General features: G+C 37.6%; 9 protein-coding genes and 1 non-coding gene across 10 annotated transcripts; 5 read left to right on the forward strand and 5 right to left on the reverse strand.

Moving 5' to 3' along the window:
* Positions 1-36: 36 nt before the first annotated feature.
* On the reverse strand, positions 37-552 carry KQ657_001754 (uncharacterized protein; the record flags this gene model as incomplete). The annotated part of the gene is made up of 1 exon (XM_043192538.1): positions 37-552. One exon carries the CDS (start codon positions 550-552, stop codon positions 37-39), a length of 516 nt encoding a protein of 171 aa, XP_043047906.1.
* Positions 553-1,748: 1,196 nt separating this feature from the next.
* Positions 1,749-3,210, forward strand: SKI6 (exosome non-catalytic core subunit; the record flags this gene model as incomplete). The annotated part of the gene is made up of 2 exons (XM_043192539.1): positions 1,749-2,241; positions 2,381-3,210. The coding sequence occupies 2 exons, from the start codon at positions 1,749-1,751 to the stop codon at positions 3,208-3,210; spliced, it is 1,323 nt and encodes a 440-aa protein (XP_043047907.1).
* Positions 3,211-3,361: 151 nt separating this feature from the next.
* On the reverse strand, positions 3,362-3,433 carry KQ657_001756. The gene has a single exon. It is a non-coding gene; the product is annotated as a tRNA-Trp (tRNA).
* Positions 3,434-3,623: 190 nt separating this feature from the next.
* KQ657_001757 (uncharacterized protein) lies at positions 3,624-4,511 on the forward strand (the record flags this gene model as incomplete). The annotated part of the gene is made up of 1 exon (XM_043192540.1): positions 3,624-4,511. The coding sequence occupies one exon, from the start codon at positions 3,624-3,626 to the stop codon at positions 4,509-4,511; it is 888 nt and encodes a 295-aa protein (XP_043047908.1).
* Positions 4,512-5,153: 642 nt separating this feature from the next.
* KQ657_001758 (pirin family protein) lies at positions 5,154-6,134 on the forward strand (the record flags this gene model as incomplete). Its single annotated transcript, XM_043192541.1, has 1 exon — positions 5,154-6,134. One exon carries the CDS (start codon positions 5,154-5,156, stop codon positions 6,132-6,134), a length of 981 nt encoding a protein of 326 aa, XP_043047909.1.
* A 569-nt stretch (positions 6,135-6,703) lies between these two features.
* ERV29 (Erv29p) lies at positions 6,704-7,669 on the forward strand (the record flags this gene model as incomplete). The annotated part of the gene is made up of 2 exons (XM_043192542.1): positions 6,704-6,708; positions 6,781-7,669. The coding sequence occupies 2 exons, from the start codon at positions 6,704-6,706 to the stop codon at positions 7,667-7,669; spliced, it is 894 nt and encodes a 297-aa protein (XP_043047910.1).
* A 232-nt stretch (positions 7,670-7,901) lies between these two features.
* CYT2 (cytochrome c1 heme lyase) lies at positions 7,902-8,690 on the forward strand (the record flags this gene model as incomplete). Its single annotated transcript, XM_043192543.1, has 2 exons — positions 7,902-7,968; positions 8,038-8,690. 2 exons carry the CDS (start codon positions 7,902-7,904, stop codon positions 8,688-8,690), a joined length of 720 nt encoding a protein of 239 aa, XP_043047911.1.
* A 137-nt stretch (positions 8,691-8,827) lies between these two features.
* On the reverse strand, positions 8,828-9,307 carry TIM10 (protein transporter; the record flags this gene model as incomplete). The annotated part of the gene is made up of 3 exons (XM_043192544.1): positions 8,828-9,144; positions 9,243-9,249; positions 9,302-9,307. The coding sequence occupies 3 exons, from the start codon at positions 9,305-9,307 to the stop codon at positions 8,828-8,830; spliced, it is 330 nt and encodes a 109-aa protein (XP_043047912.1).
* An 18-nt stretch (positions 9,308-9,325) lies between these two features.
* Positions 9,326-15,522, reverse strand: KQ657_001762 (ABC1 kinase family protein; the record flags this gene model as incomplete). The annotated part of the gene is made up of 3 exons (XM_043192545.1): positions 9,326-12,612; positions 12,870-12,889; positions 13,553-15,522. The coding sequence occupies 3 exons, from the start codon at positions 15,520-15,522 to the stop codon at positions 9,326-9,328; spliced, it is 5,277 nt and encodes a 1,758-aa protein (XP_043047913.1).
* Positions 15,523-15,738: 216 nt separating this feature from the next.
* KQ657_001763 (putative hydrolase) lies at positions 15,739-17,358 on the reverse strand (the record flags this gene model as incomplete). The annotated part of the gene is made up of 1 exon (XM_043192546.1): positions 15,739-17,358. The coding sequence occupies one exon, from the start codon at positions 17,356-17,358 to the stop codon at positions 15,739-15,741; it is 1,620 nt and encodes a 539-aa protein (XP_043047914.1).
* Positions 17,359-17,755: the final 397 nt, after the last annotated feature.

The following is a 17,755-nucleotide window of genomic DNA, read 5'->3' on the forward strand; positions in this document are numbered from 1 at the left end:
CATAGAAACTTATATATTAATAATAATAGACTTAATTTATTCGTTAATAGCTTCTGACTCCTCGGGTTTCTTTTCCCAAGGCTTCAATCTTTGAGACGCCTTGGATTCCGATTTCTGGTCTGATAATACTGTATCTGGGATATCCTTTATACCAGGAACTGGTTTTCCTGATACGATAAGTTCTACTAGTTCTTGATAATTGGATGAATATGGTGTTTCATTAGCAGTGGTAGTAGTAGTACTAGGATTGTCATCTTCCTTTATTTCGCTTATTTTAGTGGACTTATCAAACTTATAACCCCCGTCTCTTTTCCATTGCTCAAAGTCGTCTAGATTAAGTATATGGCCAGTTTGTGAACAAAAGAAAAAGGACTTTGCTTGATCAATTAGGAGAGCTCTTTCCCCTGGTGGGATGGCTGTAGCCAGTGCGTCCCTTTCCTTTAACAGCTCCAAATAGTTACTAAGAATCTCTTGCAACCCCAGTTGGAAATCGTCAAATGAATCCCAGTCATAGTTTAAGTATTCCTTATAAACCTCCTCCTGTTCATCCATAGTGTTTGTTGATATCGTGTAGTTTAGAATAGGAAGCACCAAGAATGTAAAGTTTCCTGTCCATTTCGCATAGTTACCAAAAAGGGTAACTGAATAGATAGATCTGTATTTACTATCATGTTTCTTTCTGTTGAACCAATGGATTAGATCAGGTATCATTGGACCCATGCTTAGTAGACTACAAAATATGATCTGTCATATACCTCACAATGTATCTATATATACGTACATGTTTGAGTGTACGTGTTTGCACGTATATGCAAAAGTGATGCCATAAGTTTGCAACCTTGATGTTACTTACTTAAACCTTAGCAGTTGATTGGTCATATTCTTACTTATCAAATAAAACGCTTAGATTGTTACTTCTACTATTGCTTCCTATATTGGAATAATATATAACTTGTTACTTGCTATAACCACTGCAAGTTAGTTCTTAAGATTGACAGTGTTTTTGTGCGATTTTTCACAGGTTTCCAAACTTCTCTTAGTATCAACACTTTAAGAAGAACCTTTCATACTTGTCCAATTGGCCAAGTTACACAAGTATGATATCAACTATGAAGTTTGGGGTAGCTGAGCTTATGACAATTTCTGTCTTGCTTCGAATTGGGTTCTTTGCCTTTGGAGTATATCAGGACACATATATGACAGTAAAATATACTGATATCGATTACTTGGTATTCACTGATGCAACCAATTATGTTGTGAAGGGTTTCTCACCGTATTTAAGAGAAACTTATCGTTATACTCCATTGCTTGCATGGATGCTTGCTCCAACTTCATGGGGTGGAATGTGGTACAGTTTTGGTAAATTCGTGTTTATGGCTGCCGATCTCATTACAGGATGGATAATAATACAATTACTCCCCACATCATTAGGATCCGTCAAACGAAATATCATGGCTTCTATATGGCTATTGAATCCAATGGTCGTTACTATTAGCACTCGTGGATCCTCAGAAAGTATCCTTACAGTAATGATAATGTTATCATTATACTTCATACTTTGCAAAAATAATGTCATCCTTTCAGCGATATTCTTGGGATTAGCTATTCATTTCAAAATATATCCAATTATTTACCTTCCAAGTGTGTTATTATATTTATCATCCAGGGGGAAACCAATAATCAACCTACCATTAATCAAATTAATCAATAAAGTCAATTTGATGTATTTAGCAATCACAATTGCAACAATGGTCATTCTTACCGGGTGGATGTATACTTTGTATGGCTACAGTTTCATTTATAATGCTTATTTATATCATTTGACCAGAATCGATCATAGACATAATTTTTCAGTATATAATGTGGCATTATATTACAAATCTGCAGTTGAACAAATTGTTAATGATCGACAAACAAAAGGATTAATATCACATGTTGTGGACAATTTTGAAAGATATGCATTTGTTCCCCAACTTTTGATTAGTGGAATTCTTATTCCATTATCATTTGCTAAAACTCAGTTACTTTGCTCCCTTTTCCTTCAAACGTTTGCATTCGTTACGTTCAACAAGGTCATCACATCTCAATACTTCATTTGGTTTCTTATTTTCCTTCCCAATTATCTTGCTGGCTCAAAACTTCTACAGAAATCATACTTAGGACTTGGTTTAACGTTACTATTGAGTTGGGTCGCAACCCAAGGTCTTTGGCTATACAATGCCTACAATTTGGAGTTTCTAGGTATCAGTACTTTTGACTCGGGATTGTTCTACTCCGCTTCACTTTTCTATCTCAGTAACTGTTGGATATTAAGTGTGTTCATAGATACTACTACCTGAACACTGGACGTTCCTGTGTATAAGTTTACTTTATTCACCAGAAAAAATTGTGCCCTTTGAACTCAAAGCTATCATTGGTATTAAACTAACAGGATCTCGTATTAGCAAGGAATTGATAGTTGCATCGATCAAGATGTCACGAATGGAATTATATTCACCCGAAGGGTTGCGTATAGATGGAAGAAGATGGAACGAATTGCGTAAATTTGAGTGTCGAATCAATACTCATCCGAGCTCATCGGATGGTTCTTCATATGTTGAACAAGGAAATACAAAAGTTATATGTATGGTACAAGGGCCCATGGAACCAGCATTGAAGTCTCAAACTGATTCTGAACGGGCGACTTTGGAAGTTAATCTTTCGATAGCATCATTTTCCACCGTAAACAGACGGAAACGACAGAAGAATGAAAAACGGTTAACTGAATTAAAGTTAACCTTGGAAAGAACATTCGAACAAAGTATTATATGCAAATTGTATCCTCGTACGATCATTCAAGTTAATTTAAATGTTTTGGCCCAAGATGGAGGGATGTTAGCAGCAATGACAAATGCAGTAACATTGGCCATGATCGATGCAGGTATTTCAATGTATGAATATGTTTCAGCGGTGGCTGCTGGATTACACAACGATTCACCTTTGTTGGATCTTAATACTTTGGAGGAGAATGATCTTAGTTGTCTTACTGTAGGTGTTATTGGAAAGAGTGAGAAGTTGGCTTTACTTTTACTAGAAGATAAGATGCCATTGGATAGAATAGAATCTGTTCTAAGTATTGCTATTGCAGGGGGCCATAGAATACGTGATTTGATGGATAATGAAGTACGGAAACATGGTAACTTAAGAGTAGCAAAATTGGGTAACAGTTAATGTGAATGCATTCGTTTTATTTTGTATTGGGTTAAGTTTTAGATAGTTCAATAACACATAATTGTACTTTATGGGATATTATTAACTCCATTCATATTGTTATCACACTAAGGAAATTCGTACAACAAAAAAAGCCAAAAAAAAAAGGAATTGACACGGACAGGAATTGAACCTGCAACCCTTCGATCTGGAGTCGAAAGCTCTACCATTGAGCCACCGCATCACCCTTAGGTAATAAATAGACAGGTTATGTTAGTGTACGTCCACAATTATTTTTTAGTTTATGACAGGCCGCCGGTAACGGGCCGGAACCGGCGTTGATACATACTGTTGCAAAATAGTATATAAGGAGGTAATCAACTATCGTAGTCCAGAGTAACAATTTCCTTTCCAACATCATTAACACTATAACAATGTCACAGTATTCTCATAAAGAGTTCAACAGTAAAAGGTACGATAGTGCTCGTCCCACTTATCCTGATGAACTTTATCAAGAGTTGCTCAAGTATCACCAAGGACCCACAAAGTTAGCAATTGATGTTGGTACTGGGTCTGGGTTTGTAAGTTACAAACTAAGCTCTTTCTTTGACAAGGTTATAGGAACCGATATCTCTGAGACGATGATCAAGTCTTGTTTAATTAATGATAAGTATTCCGGAGCAATTGAAAATGGTAAGCTTCAGTTTGATATCGGAACTGGTGAGAAGCAACCACCCCAGATTGAAGATCAGAGTGTTGATTTGATAACTGCAGCTGAGTGTTGTCATTGGTTCAACCATGACGCCTTCTTTGAAGAGTCATCTAGAGTTCTTCGTACTGGAGGAACATTAGGGATTTGGTTTTATAGGGATCCTGTTTTCATTGGCCACCCTGAGGCAGATGAGATCTATTGGAATTACTCTTACAATTCACTTATTGAAATTGATGAAGATGGTAAGGAAATTGAGCGTTGGATGGGGCCATTCTACGAGCAACCGGGCCATGAATTCTTACGCACTTTCCTCGGTGATGTTTCTGTACCAAAGGATAAGTTTAAGGATGACCTTACTGTTGAGTATAATCCATTGGTAGATTCTGAATCAAAGAGTCCATTGTTCATTAAGAAAAGAATTACCGTGAAGATCTTTGAGCAATATGTCAAGAGTTGGAGTGCATATTTGACTTGGATGAAAACCTATGGTCATAAATATGATGTTGCTGAAAGAATGACTCAAGAACTTAAAGATAAATTAGGTTGGGACGATGATACGGAGTTTGAGATTGTTTTCCGCACTTGGTATAAGTTTTTAAGAAGAACTTAAAGTTACTGTACAAAAGTCGGTATGATTTGATAGAAACTTTTTAGAACACAACTTTAGAGTACACGCTTAATATGTTTCTAGGCAGTTTTATTACTTACACCAGCTAATGCTTATGCCCGACACCCTAACACCAACTCGAAAGAAAATCAAGTTAAATGGTAAGCTTTAAACTAATACACAAAGATACAGCCACACCAACAATGGAATTATTCGGCGAAATGAAGTACAAATCGCTAGCGAGGCCTATTATGCCATTTTTGTTACTAAAATGCAAAACCATAATAGAAATATTGTATGACGAAAGTGGTGTATATAAAACATTGATTACTACGCAAACAACGATTACGTAAGCCATAATAGAAACTATCATCAAATACCTGACATAATTTTTAGTCAGATCAGCCATCGCGATTTAATAAGCTTCACTATATAAAATGCAACGATGATGACTTTGATGTCAGCATTTTGAATTTTTTTGTCAGCAGTCAAGAACCTACTAGAAACCAGACACTGGGTATATAAGGAGACGGTTCAAACCATTGAAGGTGAATGAAGAATTTTTTTTACATATTAATTCTATCTATATCAGTCTTAGTGATTTCATACAACTTAAACACTAAAACTACAACAAAACAACAACAAATGTCGTCAACCAATAAAGTCAGAACAATTAAACAAATTGTTAATGCCATTGAACAATCTGAAGGTGCTGGAGCACGTGTCAGACGTTCCATTGGAGTTATGACTCAAAGAAAGTTCAATCCATTCTTAATGTTTGATCATTTTTCCAGTAGTGGTACCAATGGATTCCCTGAACATCCACATAGGGGACAAGAAACCATTACTTTGGTATTACATGGGGCTATGGCTCATGAAGATTTCACGGGGTCCAAGGGTGTTTTGTATCCTGGTGATTTACAATTTATGACTGCTGGTAAAGGGGTGGTTCATAGTGAGATGCCCATTGCTAATAAAGACGGATCTCCAACTGTTGGGTTACAATTATGGGTTGATTTGCCTGATAAATTGAAGGACTGCGAACCTCGATACCGTGATTTAAGAGAATGGGAAATCCCTACCGTTGAACAACAAGATGGGAAATTGAAGATTAAAGTTATTAGTGGTAAATCATATGGAGTTGAAAGCGTTAAGGATTTGGCTTATACTCCTATTGAATATTACCACTATACTGTTGGATCAGGAGGTCATTTCAAACAAGATTTGGACCCCAAGTTCAACTTCTTTCTTTATGTTTTAAGAGGTGATGGTCTTGTACTCAATGGAGGTGAAAGAGTCAAGCAATTCCAAAACGCATTCCTCAGTGAAAATGGTGATCATATTACTGGTGAGAATAAGGGTTCAGATGAAGTGGAATTCATCTTAGTTGGTGGTGAAAAGTTGGAACAAGAAACCGTTCAATACGGTCCATTTGTGTCTAACTCATCTCTGGGTATTCAAAAGGCTTTTATGGATTACCAGTATGCTCGTAATGGGTTTGAAAATATCAAAAAATGGAAGACATTGATCTCTGGTGGTGTTACCCAAGATATGATTGACGGACCATTAGGCGGGAACAAGGAAGCTCGTGAAGAGATGAAGAAGGAGTATCTTGAAAGTCATTAAGATTATATATAGTTTATTGAGAATGGAAATGTACCTAATAAGTCATAGTAGTAGTAGTAGCAACCGTAGTTGCAGGTAAATCTGAGAATGGAGTATGTGTGAGTACGCCCAAAATCACATATATATGTATATATATGTGTATATACAGTAGTAAATTACCCAAATAGTACTTGAATAGTCTCCATTAGAAACAGTAATGTTATGTTTTTTTGGCATAGTAGTGTCCACACCTATATGTGTAAACAGAGTGAAGTAATACATGTATTTGCATTCAACTTTAGTAGTAGTAACATATTGGAGATTAGTGGTGCCTAATCGTAGTACACCTGGATGTCGCATATAGCAGAGGCATTGTACTGTTGTAAAAAGTCGTAAACAGCTCGTACAGTATAAATTTGTTTCAGTGAGTGTTTGCCCTAACTTTTTGCGCGACATATGGTGTCAGGGTTTTTCGCGTACATATATCACCTTCAATTGTGAATCTGTTTTGCTGTCGTTTTCTGTCTTCTTAACAGTTAAATAGACAACAGTGACTGGACTCATCGATTGATTGCAACCACTACAACGAAATGTCGTATCGAGGTCCCAACACTAATCATTTCAAACTGCTGTTCCAACACAACGGTCCAATTGGAGTCCCCCCAAGTGGGTTCGCGCCACCACCACCACCAATTTCATCAGCATCATCAACTTCTCCAGGAGATGCCAACATTTTGGAACGATTTGAAGCCGTGGCTAAGAAAGTGGAAGATGCCATTGATACATATTGTCTGCCATTAAAGCCTTATGTTCCTGGAATTGGCAGAGCATTCATAGTGGCCACGTTCTATGAAGATTCTCTTCGAATCATTAGTCAATGGGCTGAACAAGTGTATTATTTGCATAATTACAAACACCGGTGGAGATGGTTGACGGTATTGTTTTTGTCATTGAATGTTCTTTTGATGCTGGTTGCTTCCTCACTTTTAGTGGTTAGAAAATTAACCAATGTATCAACTTCAGTCTTGGTTGGTGTCGTGGTGTTCCAAGGGCTCTTCTATGGGTTGATCTTGGACCCTCAATTCTTATTGAGGAATTTGTCAGTTGTGGGGGGATTGATTTTGGCATATTCTGATTCCATAGTTAGAGACATTAGAAAGCTTTCAATTGCTGGGATCCCTCAATTACAAAATCAAGATAATAAGAAATACTTTTTACTTGCTGGTCGTTTGTTATTGATTGCCTTATTCACCGGGTTTGCATTTTCAGCCAAGTTTTCCTTTGGTAGATTGCTTATCATTGTTGTTGGTTTGATCAGTTGTGCTTCAATAGTGGTTGGCTACAAGACAAAGTTTGCTGCTTTTGTGCTTACAGTTCTTTTGTTCACTTACAATATGTTTGTCAATCAATTTTGGAACTATTCAAGTCACGATCCCAACAGAGACTATTTGAGATATGAGTTCTTTCAAACTTTGTCCATTGTTGGGGGTTTGCTTTTGATTGTCAATGCAGGCGCTGGAGAATTATCCTTTGATGAGAAGAAGAAGATCTACTAGGAGAGAATAGTTAATTAGATAGTTAATTAAATACTATATTTCAATATAATTGTCGACCCCACACTTTATTGTACTTGTGCAATTCCGGGGACAAATTCCCGTCGGCACGACCCTCGGACCTCGGAACTCTCACTTGTTCAATTACAAATCGATTGGGTAAGAATAACCTTCAGGAATACTCTTTTCAAAGTATATAATACTATACTTTGTTATTTAAACGTTCTTTATTCATATGTCCGATAGTACAGACAGTAACGAGCCCCGGTGTCCTGTAGATACCTCCAAATGGGGCTCTCTCAGTCTGTGGTTCTATAAGCAGAAACCACAACCCACCTCATCATCCTCATCCGCATCACCAACATCAGAAGAATCGAAATGCCCTGTTCCTCATAATGCACGAGAAGAGTGGCTCAGAAAGGTTTCTGTGACTGTTCCCGAGGCTATAGAAGTCTCAGATAAAGATAACTGTAACTCAGATAGATTTTCCAATACCTTAAAAGATACTACTACCAGTAAAGTGGATCTTCCTATTGAACGGGAAATCAGTCTGATTCCCAGAACTCTGACGTCTGGCAACTGGATTTACCCGTCACAGAAACAGTTTTTTGAAGCTATGCAAAGAAAGAACTGGAATCCTGAAGCCCAAGACATGAAGACCGTGGTTCCCATTCATAACATGGTCAATGAAATGGCATGGCAACACATTCTTAATTGGGAACAGTCTTACCATGAGGAAACCGTAGCCAAATGTGGTGGAATTACGTTATCGTCTTTCAAGGGAGATGCTACCAAGTTAACCCCCAGAGCTTGGATCAAAGCCAATGTGTTTCAAATGGACAAACCATTTGATAGACACGATTGGAAGGTTGATAGGTGCGGAGTTAGCATTGAATATGTCATTGATTTCTATACTGTGCAAAATGCCAATGGGAAACCGGGATTCTTTTTAGACGTAAGACCTAAATTGAACAGTTGGGAGGGGATCAAACTCCGAGGACTCAGAGCCATGGGAATGGCTTAACTCAGGATAAATAATATCTCCCTCATGTAAATACTACAAATATATACATTACAGTATAAATATCTCCGTCACTCATGTATTGAATGTTATCATATATACAAATAGATCATGCACTATGTAAATGTCTGTGTGCCTTTTTACTGTCTACCCAAAAATGCATTGGATTGCCCAAGCTTTTGCATGTGTTCTCCAACCTTAACGTTGGTTTCAAAGTATTTGGAAACACATCTGTCTAAACACAAAGACTCTTGCTTTGTCAAGTCTGAGTCACCATATGGCTTGACGATACATTTTTGGTGGCATTTGTCAACCAAAGTGTTGAACATGTCGGTCACCATGTCCAACTCGGCTTCGGCAGCAGCCAACTTTTGTTGCGAAGAAACCTGAGGGGCAGATCCACCAATTCCAAACATTATTCTTAAGGTATTGATACGAGTAATAATCAAGTCTTCCTCTTATACTTGCTGAGTAGTAAAGTATATTAGCTTTTGCCTTTGGGGAAAATTTTTTCGGATCGGTAAAGACACGACACATGGAGTTACTTCATTACACCTACAACCTAAAACTGTCATTCTATCTTGTCCAGCTGTTCCTTTTATAGTCATTATTACTATCATTATCATTAAATCTATTGACTACATTATAGGGAAGGTAAAGAACACATGAGCACCCCATAACAAATAACCTTGAGGACAGTCTTTTTTTAGTTTTTCCAAGTCTTCAAGTCTTTCAGGGACAGGAACAACTAATCCATGACACATGGTGATAACCTTGCCGTTTATGGATATGGACCCCCCATAATTGGAAAACCTGGCATTGGACCAACCAGAATTGGTCTTGAGCAACTCTTGAAACTCGTCACTTATCAGACCATTCACATCATAGTAGTAACGTAAAAATGACCAAGTTTGAGTCTGGAGATTCAAGACAGGGATACGAAGTAGATTAGTATTGTTGGTTGAAAATTGGAATCTTGTGAATCTGGTGATATCAAGCTTATCACTGTAATAAGGCTCCTTTTCATGTAATCGAAGAAAATCATTCATGAAACCCCCAAGGAAAAACAAGTATCCTCGGTCTTCCCATTTATAGTATAACATTGTATGGTGACAAGCACGGAGTTCTGCTTCCATTAAAGGACTATCATTGGCTTCTTTTTCTTTAGTAAACATACTAGAATCGTCATCTTCAAATGGTTGTTTGGGTACATTGAAGTAATCATGACAATAAGTAGTCATCAGTTCCCATCTTCCAGTCAGGAAAGAGAATACAATGAAATCTGCAAATGTCTTACCTTCAGCATTGATACCTCCATGGACAACCAATACCTTCTTACTGAAGAATCCAGCTGCATTTACACTGATACTTGAAGACGTGGGGTTATTAGACCCTTCATCCCCTTCACTTAGTTGTGAATACGAAGTGTTGGATTCCACTTTATATAAAGACGTATCAAACACTCGGATCTCACAGGCCTCAATAATATTGGGGAAATCATCAATCAATGCTGATGCAAAATACCCTCGAGGTTCGGGCCACCAACAACTATCACATACTTCTTCAGTAGTAGTATCATCGTTTCTGCGACATGGGCAATTCTCTGCTAATCGAAGCGATTGAATCGTAGCCTTGGAACTGAAATGAATCTTGGAATAGTTCAGACCATGCGTCTGGTCCGGATCTTGAGGAGTAATCAACCCTAATTCAATCTTAAGCATTTCAGAAGTGGCAGAGAAATGATATATGCCATCATCATCAGGTTTTAAGTCTAAGACAAACCCTCCAAATATGAATATGGTAACTCCCTTTGGCTCCTTATCAAGCAACGTGGACTGCTTGCAACTTGATTCGGAACGGAAGTTATCCTGTGCAACTCCATTAGACCCAAAATAAAACTCTTCCTTCTTTGAAGGTGGCATTTCTGTCCTATTATTATTATTATTATTCATATTGGAAGTCACCGACGCTGTTGATTTGGTTGAACTCAACGATGCTTCATCTTCAGCAAACGATGCTATCTTTGATTTACTGGCATTGGAACCGCCAGTGTGAAGTGCAGATGGGGGGATCTTGTAATCTCCAGTTTTGGTTTCTGAAAGCCCACGTGGTCTAACAACAGGTGATGGAGTCGTGGTTGAACTGTTGTTGGAACTGTTCTTTACTGTTGGTGGTGTCAATGATCCTGTAGAGTTCTTATGAATAATGTTCTGTGGAGGACTTGACACTGTTGTATGTTTGCCAGTGTTGCTACTGGAACGGTGGAATATACTTTTGGATTTGTTCAAAAGTGCACCAGCCACACGTACTGAAGGAGAATGAGTCACTGCACTAGCCTGAGCTTTCATAGAGTCCAAGGTCGTAGTTGCTTTGCCCGAGTCGTTTGTAGTTATAATTTTCAACTTATTATGTTCAGGGATCTCAGGATGAACAGGTGGTAAGAACATTGGAGGTGGAGAACGTCGTGAAGCAGCCGCAGATACAGCACTGGGATATTGCTGTGGTGGTAATCTACTGGTTGGACTACTAGTATTATTCTCAACAACAGTCAAAGGTGAAGATGAAGATGAAGAAGAAGGAAGCACTTCTGTTGATACGGTGTTTGAAGAATTGGAACTGTGAACCATCATATGAGAAGGTAATATTCCGTCAGAATTCCCTTCGCTCTCTTCAATGGTACTACTTACCATACATGTACCAATTCTGGGTCTTGCCATTTTCATCTGTTGGTGGTCTGAAGATTTGGAACTCTTGGAGTGAATCTCCACTCTGGTGAATTTCAAGGCAAAAGCATTAAGAATATATCCATATTCATTTAACTTGAAACTCTTATAAATGATCCATCTATCTTCCTTTTCATTATATTCGACTGAATCAACAGATACAAGCCAGCCACCATAGAAAAAGATATGACGATCAGAGATCTTGGTGCTCTGTAAGCAATTGACATTGAAAGGGTAGTTTTCATCGTTGATGTTCTCAACTGCAACTACTCTTGAATTGATAGGATCAAAACTGAAAAACAAATTACTCTGATTCATCAAGGGGTTCTTCATGATATCTGAATTAACATAAGGAGGTAATTCATACGGGAAATGAACAGAGATCTTACTTAAATCCGTGTGGTTGGGGATCCCTAAAGTTTTAAGAGAATCAGATAAATAAAGTCCTCCAAAGGTATAGGTTGTTTCATTGAGATCATAATGATTCTGGTAACAGATTTTGATGAAATGATTCTTGAAATCAGCATACTCAGGGTTATTTATCACATCCATAAAACTGGGGACTGTAAGGGTTGCGGAGGGAATGGAGAAGTAAGGAGCCAAGTTACTTCTGGCCACATCCTTGGTCAAGACTTTTGCCTCCTTCCTGGAATCAAGCTTCTTATTGGTATTAGTACTGTTGTGGTGAAATACTGATACACCATTGTCTGTGTCTTCTGAATCAATTGAGTTATTACGAGTGGAGCCACCGTTGGCACAACTCTTGGGTTCTCTCAACACTGCTTTAGGAACATAGACGATATCTTGGCCATCAACACTGATGTTTACCTTTTGTCTCGACTGCTTTTGACGATGGTATTCAAAGAACACATAGGGCACTTCGAACCCATGGGTCCAGGCCTTTTCGCACTCCTTATCTGTTGGAAGTTTCAAGCTATCCTTCTGTTGATCAGTGGTGGTGCTAGTGCAGGCAGTGGTGGTCCTGCTGGTGGCAGCACTAGGTGACGGCTTATGCAGAAACAAAGAGTCATCTTCCTCTTCTACTTCCTCAATGGGCGTAGTCTCACCATCAATATCATGATCAATATTATTATTATCAGTCGTATCTGATTTAAGAGAGCAGCCACTATGTTTGGTGGTATCAACCTCAGCGGGAAACATCATTATCCGTTCATTGTAGTCGAAATCTGATTTAGAGATTCCTATCGAACGTATTTGTGGAACAGTCGTTTCTTTCCTAAGAGCTCCTCCAACCATCATTTATGTAAAGGTGTGCAACCTGGCACAGACCAGACAAGACCAGATCAAAGATATTACAAGGAGAACGATAATAATAGTATAGCTACAAATTAATCAAGGCTCCTCCCTTGTGGTGGAGACCAAGTACTAACTTTCAACTAAGTGCTTAGCGATAGACTTTTGTGTCGCTCCCTAGAAAGTAGCTACACGGAGTACCCACCATACAGGATGTACATGACTCTATTGTATAAATAGTTGTAGTTAGTTTGGCACTATCATAAGTTATACTAGTCAAACAGTACCGAAGTTCACAACAGGTGTACGAGTTCTTATTAGTTCAATTGGTCCGTTGAATGTTCTCAGTTATCGTTGAAGTACTTACCATCTGGTGGACTAACCATGTTATGGGCAGCAGAGGACGTTGCTTGTGTCGCGCACGTACCCTGCGGGGGAGGGGGAATACAATAAAAACTTGTTGTTGCTCCAGAACACTTTTAGTAACATTGAATGTATTACCCTGTACAGGCAACAACGTATACAGTAGTAATCCATCATTAAACGTTGGGTGATAACATATCAGATTTGACCAACAAATTAATCTTTATTTATCAGTTAGTAACAAAAGTCGTCGAAGTAACGAATGTCGTCGCAAGGTCGCGATAAATGGAATACGTACATCTTGAATAGAGGCATGAATAAGCTGTCTGACTTCTAAGGCCAACCACACTTTGACCATGTTTAAGCTGTCCTCATCTCTTAATAACTCTATTCCCTCTTTCAGAACTCCTAATTTCCGTAAAACAGGTAAGGAACTAAAGAAAAAAAATAAATGGTTAGCATCTTTAATCTATAATAAATAATGTGTTTTCAGTTGGGAACCCAAAAACAAATGCATATACGAACCTTGCAAATAAATCCAACTGAGGATCTAACTGTCTTCCTATCCCCTCCAGTAATAAGATTGCCACAACAATACTAACAAAATCTCCTTCCATTCTAACATGATGTGTTCTCACCATACTCAAGACTTTATCTAATAAATCTCCAATGCTAACACTTCCTAAAGTAAATGTTCTTTGTTTAACTCGATCAACTAATTTCTCCACTTTGAGTGCAAAAACTTCTTTATCTATAACTGTTTGTGGAGTTCTAGATCTTTCCACCATTAATTCCCCTGCTCTATATCCATCAAATTCACTCAATGCTCGGAATAAATCAATAAAATTAATTCTATCTTCATGATTCAATTCAGTAACAAGTCCCACATCAAGAAAACAAATCTCGGCATGATATCCATCTTCATATAATTGATTCAATTTATTATACCATTCTTCATTTGTCTTTAATTGTTTCATATCATCGGTAATTCTATTGGTTTCTTCCTCACTATTGCTTGACTTAACAATCTTGTATTCCTTTTCATGTTTGTATAACTCATTCTTATAAAACCTGACCATCATATTCCCCGGATGTAAATCTGCATGAGTGAAGTTATCTAGAATTAACATCTTCAAAAATGCGTCCAAACCTTTATCACTAATTTCTTTAAATAATGGAGGACTTTGGAAATCACGGGGCTCTTCAGATTTTAACTTAAGCATGGTACTCATAGGAATAGCCTCAATAAATTCTTCCACCAATATCTCTCGTGTTGTATAATTCAAATATGGTTTAGGAAAATAAACTTCCAATTTATCTTGAAAATTCCGTCTAAATCTAGCCAAGTTTAAACCTTCTATCCTCAAATCTAATTGTAACTTCATTAATAAACTAAATTGTTCCACTTCATCAGGTAGTGATAACCATTCCATGGTAGGAATGGCGTTGACAGCACTAGCGAAAAACTTCATCAACTTTAAATCACGATTAATTTTCACTTCCACATTGGGATGCAACACCTTTATAGCTACAAGTGTATTGCTTGAAAGTTTATGTTCAGTAACCACGAGATTCTGCCACCATTGTTGATCTTTGTGATCTTCTGAACTCTTCTTGTTCTTCTTTTCTTCTAATTCTCTCTGCTTTGTTTGTTCAATGACTTTAGCTGACAATTTCCCCACATATACTTGTGCAATAGCTCCAACCCCCAATGGTGTTTCGTTGAACTCATCAAAGATCTCCTCAAAGGGGAGTTCAAAACTACTACTCACAATCTTCTTGGTCTTCTCCAACAGATGAACCGTAGCATTCGAGTGCAATTCACTTAATTCATCACATAATCCTTTAGGGAAAATATCCGTACGACTAGCAGCCCATTGACCCAATTTGATGAAACTGGCTCCGGCAAATTCTGCAGCAATACGAACCAATTTGAACCATAACAAGGCTCCCAGTCTGACTGTTCCATCGCTACCAGAAATAACAACTTTAGATCCAAACCAACATATGGGGCTTGAAAGCAACACAGGTACAAAGATCCCCAGTAACTCCAAAAATCTACCAAAGGTTATCAAGGGATCCAATACCCAATCTTCAAACGTAAACCAAGCTCTATAAAGTATCCGTAACACATATGATCCTTTCTTTACCCGCTCCTGGCGGTAATGATCGTATTCATCCTTTTCCTCTGCTTGGGAAGACTTGAAAAGTCCCATTTCAAATGTCTCTTCGTCCTTCTTGGGTATAAGTTCATGTATGGTAGAATTGACTGAGTGCACATCGTTATTTAGCATCAGTTGCAGTGTATGCAAAGCATATCCACATCCAGAGACTAACAAACCCAAAGCTCCACCCATTACTTTCCTTCCTGTTCGACTGGAATTCGAACCGGAACCCCAACCAGGGGGCAATTGGTGGAACAGACGAAATGAGGGAGATCTAAGAGGTTTCCCCACGAGTTTCAATCGTATGTGAAACTGCCTTCTACAAATCATTTTGATATTGTTCAATTGCAACGACAACAACGAAAACACAACAATTATAACAAATGTCGTTGGCTTGTCGTTAAAAGGATGTGATATTGAGTGTACCGTTAAGCTTGCTAGTTTCAGCACTTGTTTGTGTCACGTTTACATTAAATTTGGTGTTAGGGTGTATATACATGATATAATTATAACTATATAATTAGTGTAGAACGTGATAAACTAAACTCATTTCTCCTCTTCTGGAAGCTCATTACGTAAATGAAGGCGAAGAATAGTGCACCATAAATAAACAGTGGCAGATCCCTTATTATTAGATCGGATTCCTCTTCTGGAAACAATACCATCATGTGCATTCCATGCATCAATATATATGGCTAATTTAAGCCATCCTAAATCATTCAATGATTCAACAATGAATTGACGTTCTTGATTCAATGGTAATCTTGTTTTTTCCTTAAATGTAGAATACTTTTCAACTTCATTGGCCAGACAAATCATCTTCCAATGTTCCAAAATGGAGTTTTCATAGGCCTTTAAGTCTATTTTAACAAGAGGACGAGAATTCTTAGTGAAAGTTTCTAAAATTGTTTTAGGAACTGGCATATCTGAATCAGGTAATAAATTGTCTCGACTTGATTTACCACTGACTCCACTAGTACTACTTGAAGAATAAGTATCCTCCTCCTCATCTTCATTATCATCTGTAGTTTTCAATTCGGAGTGTCCAATCATTCTATCTTCCACATTCAAGAATCCTTCAAAAGTATTTTCCATAAGTTGAGCTGTCCCTCCAGTAAAAGCATTTTCTTCATCATCTTGAGAATAATTTGTTTCAGTAGGATGATCTTTATCCATTAACTTCAACCATCGTTCACTGGAGTTCTCTTGATAATATCCATAGCTTCTAAAGAATTTGATCTTGACGATACTAAAAATTGTACCACATATAGTTGAAGTTAGCACAAATGGTATCCAAAATGGTAATATAAAACTAGCAAGGAAAATCATCAATGAATACCGCAAGTATTTATTTCTTCTTATCAAGCTCGTGTTTTCTTGCTTGTTACCTTCGAACCCTTGGATTTGTTCTGGTGTAAGAACTTGTGATCGTTTCAAATCAACGAATTTTGGTCTAACCAATGCATTACCAATAGTGACCTGAGGTAAATTCTTTAAATATTTGACTTTAATAGCATTAAACTGATTGAAAGGTGAATAATCAGTAATAAAAGATGTATAGAAGGCCACTGTTCTATCATTTTTTATATTAGCAAGAGCCAATCTTAATTCAAATGATTTAAGAGCTTTATAATAAGGTGAATCTGGAGTTGACATGGTAACCAAAAGCTTCTCTTTATCAGCAATAAATAATTCTCTACCACTATACCCAAATAAATAAGGACCCAAAGTATTGGCTATTTTAGGAAATAACCCTTTATCATAGAATTGGATCCCCACATGAGGTGTAGCGAATGTCGTGAAATAAATCGGCTCAATAGATTCAAAAAATCCAATCTTATACAACTCTCCAATAACGTATCTTGATATTAAACCTCCTAAAGAATACCCCACTATAGAGAATTTGACCACCTTATAATTTTCATCCTTCTCTAAGTTCTTAATCCAATATAAAATCTCACTAACAACCTTGCTACCAATAATTTCTAACCCATCATATGATTTGTAGTAAGCATATGTTGAAGGCGAAAGAGTCAAGATCTTCTCTTTAGATGAATCCGGTAACATATCCTTGATGGCACTTTCAATCGTACCCATATGTTTCTGATTACCCCATAATCCATGACAAAGGATGAAAATGTGAGCTGGCTGTTGCTCAGTTGACATGTCCATATGTTAAGCTTGATATGAGTAGTCTCGGGAATAATTGAAAGGATACGATCAGGAAAAACCGCTTGGTCTTATATACTACTGGTTAACTCGTATTAATGCCCCAAAAAAGGTTACTGGCGACCTATAGGAATTGCTTAGACCAACACAGCAGCAAGCAAGTGAATAAGAATAATCCCACTTGTTTAGTTGTATAGAGACGGGGATAAAGAGACGGGGATAATAAACACAATTACATTTAGATATAAAGGTACCTAAACGGATCTCCACATGTGATTTCGGAAATGTGACAGAAACGAGGGTCATCTACGAGGCTATAAACGAGGGTAACGAGAGCACGAGGGAAACATGGTTCAGACACGACAATGGTTTTTCTTTACTACATTTTTTTTTC

The sequence above is a fragment of the Scheffersomyces spartinae genome (genome assembly GCF_019049425.1).
Source record: "Scheffersomyces spartinae strain ARV_011 chromosome Unknown scaffold_18, whole genome shotgun sequence".
Classification (NCBI taxonomy): domain Eukaryota; kingdom Fungi; phylum Ascomycota; class Pichiomycetes; order Serinales; family Debaryomycetaceae; genus Lizanozyma; species Lizanozyma spartinae.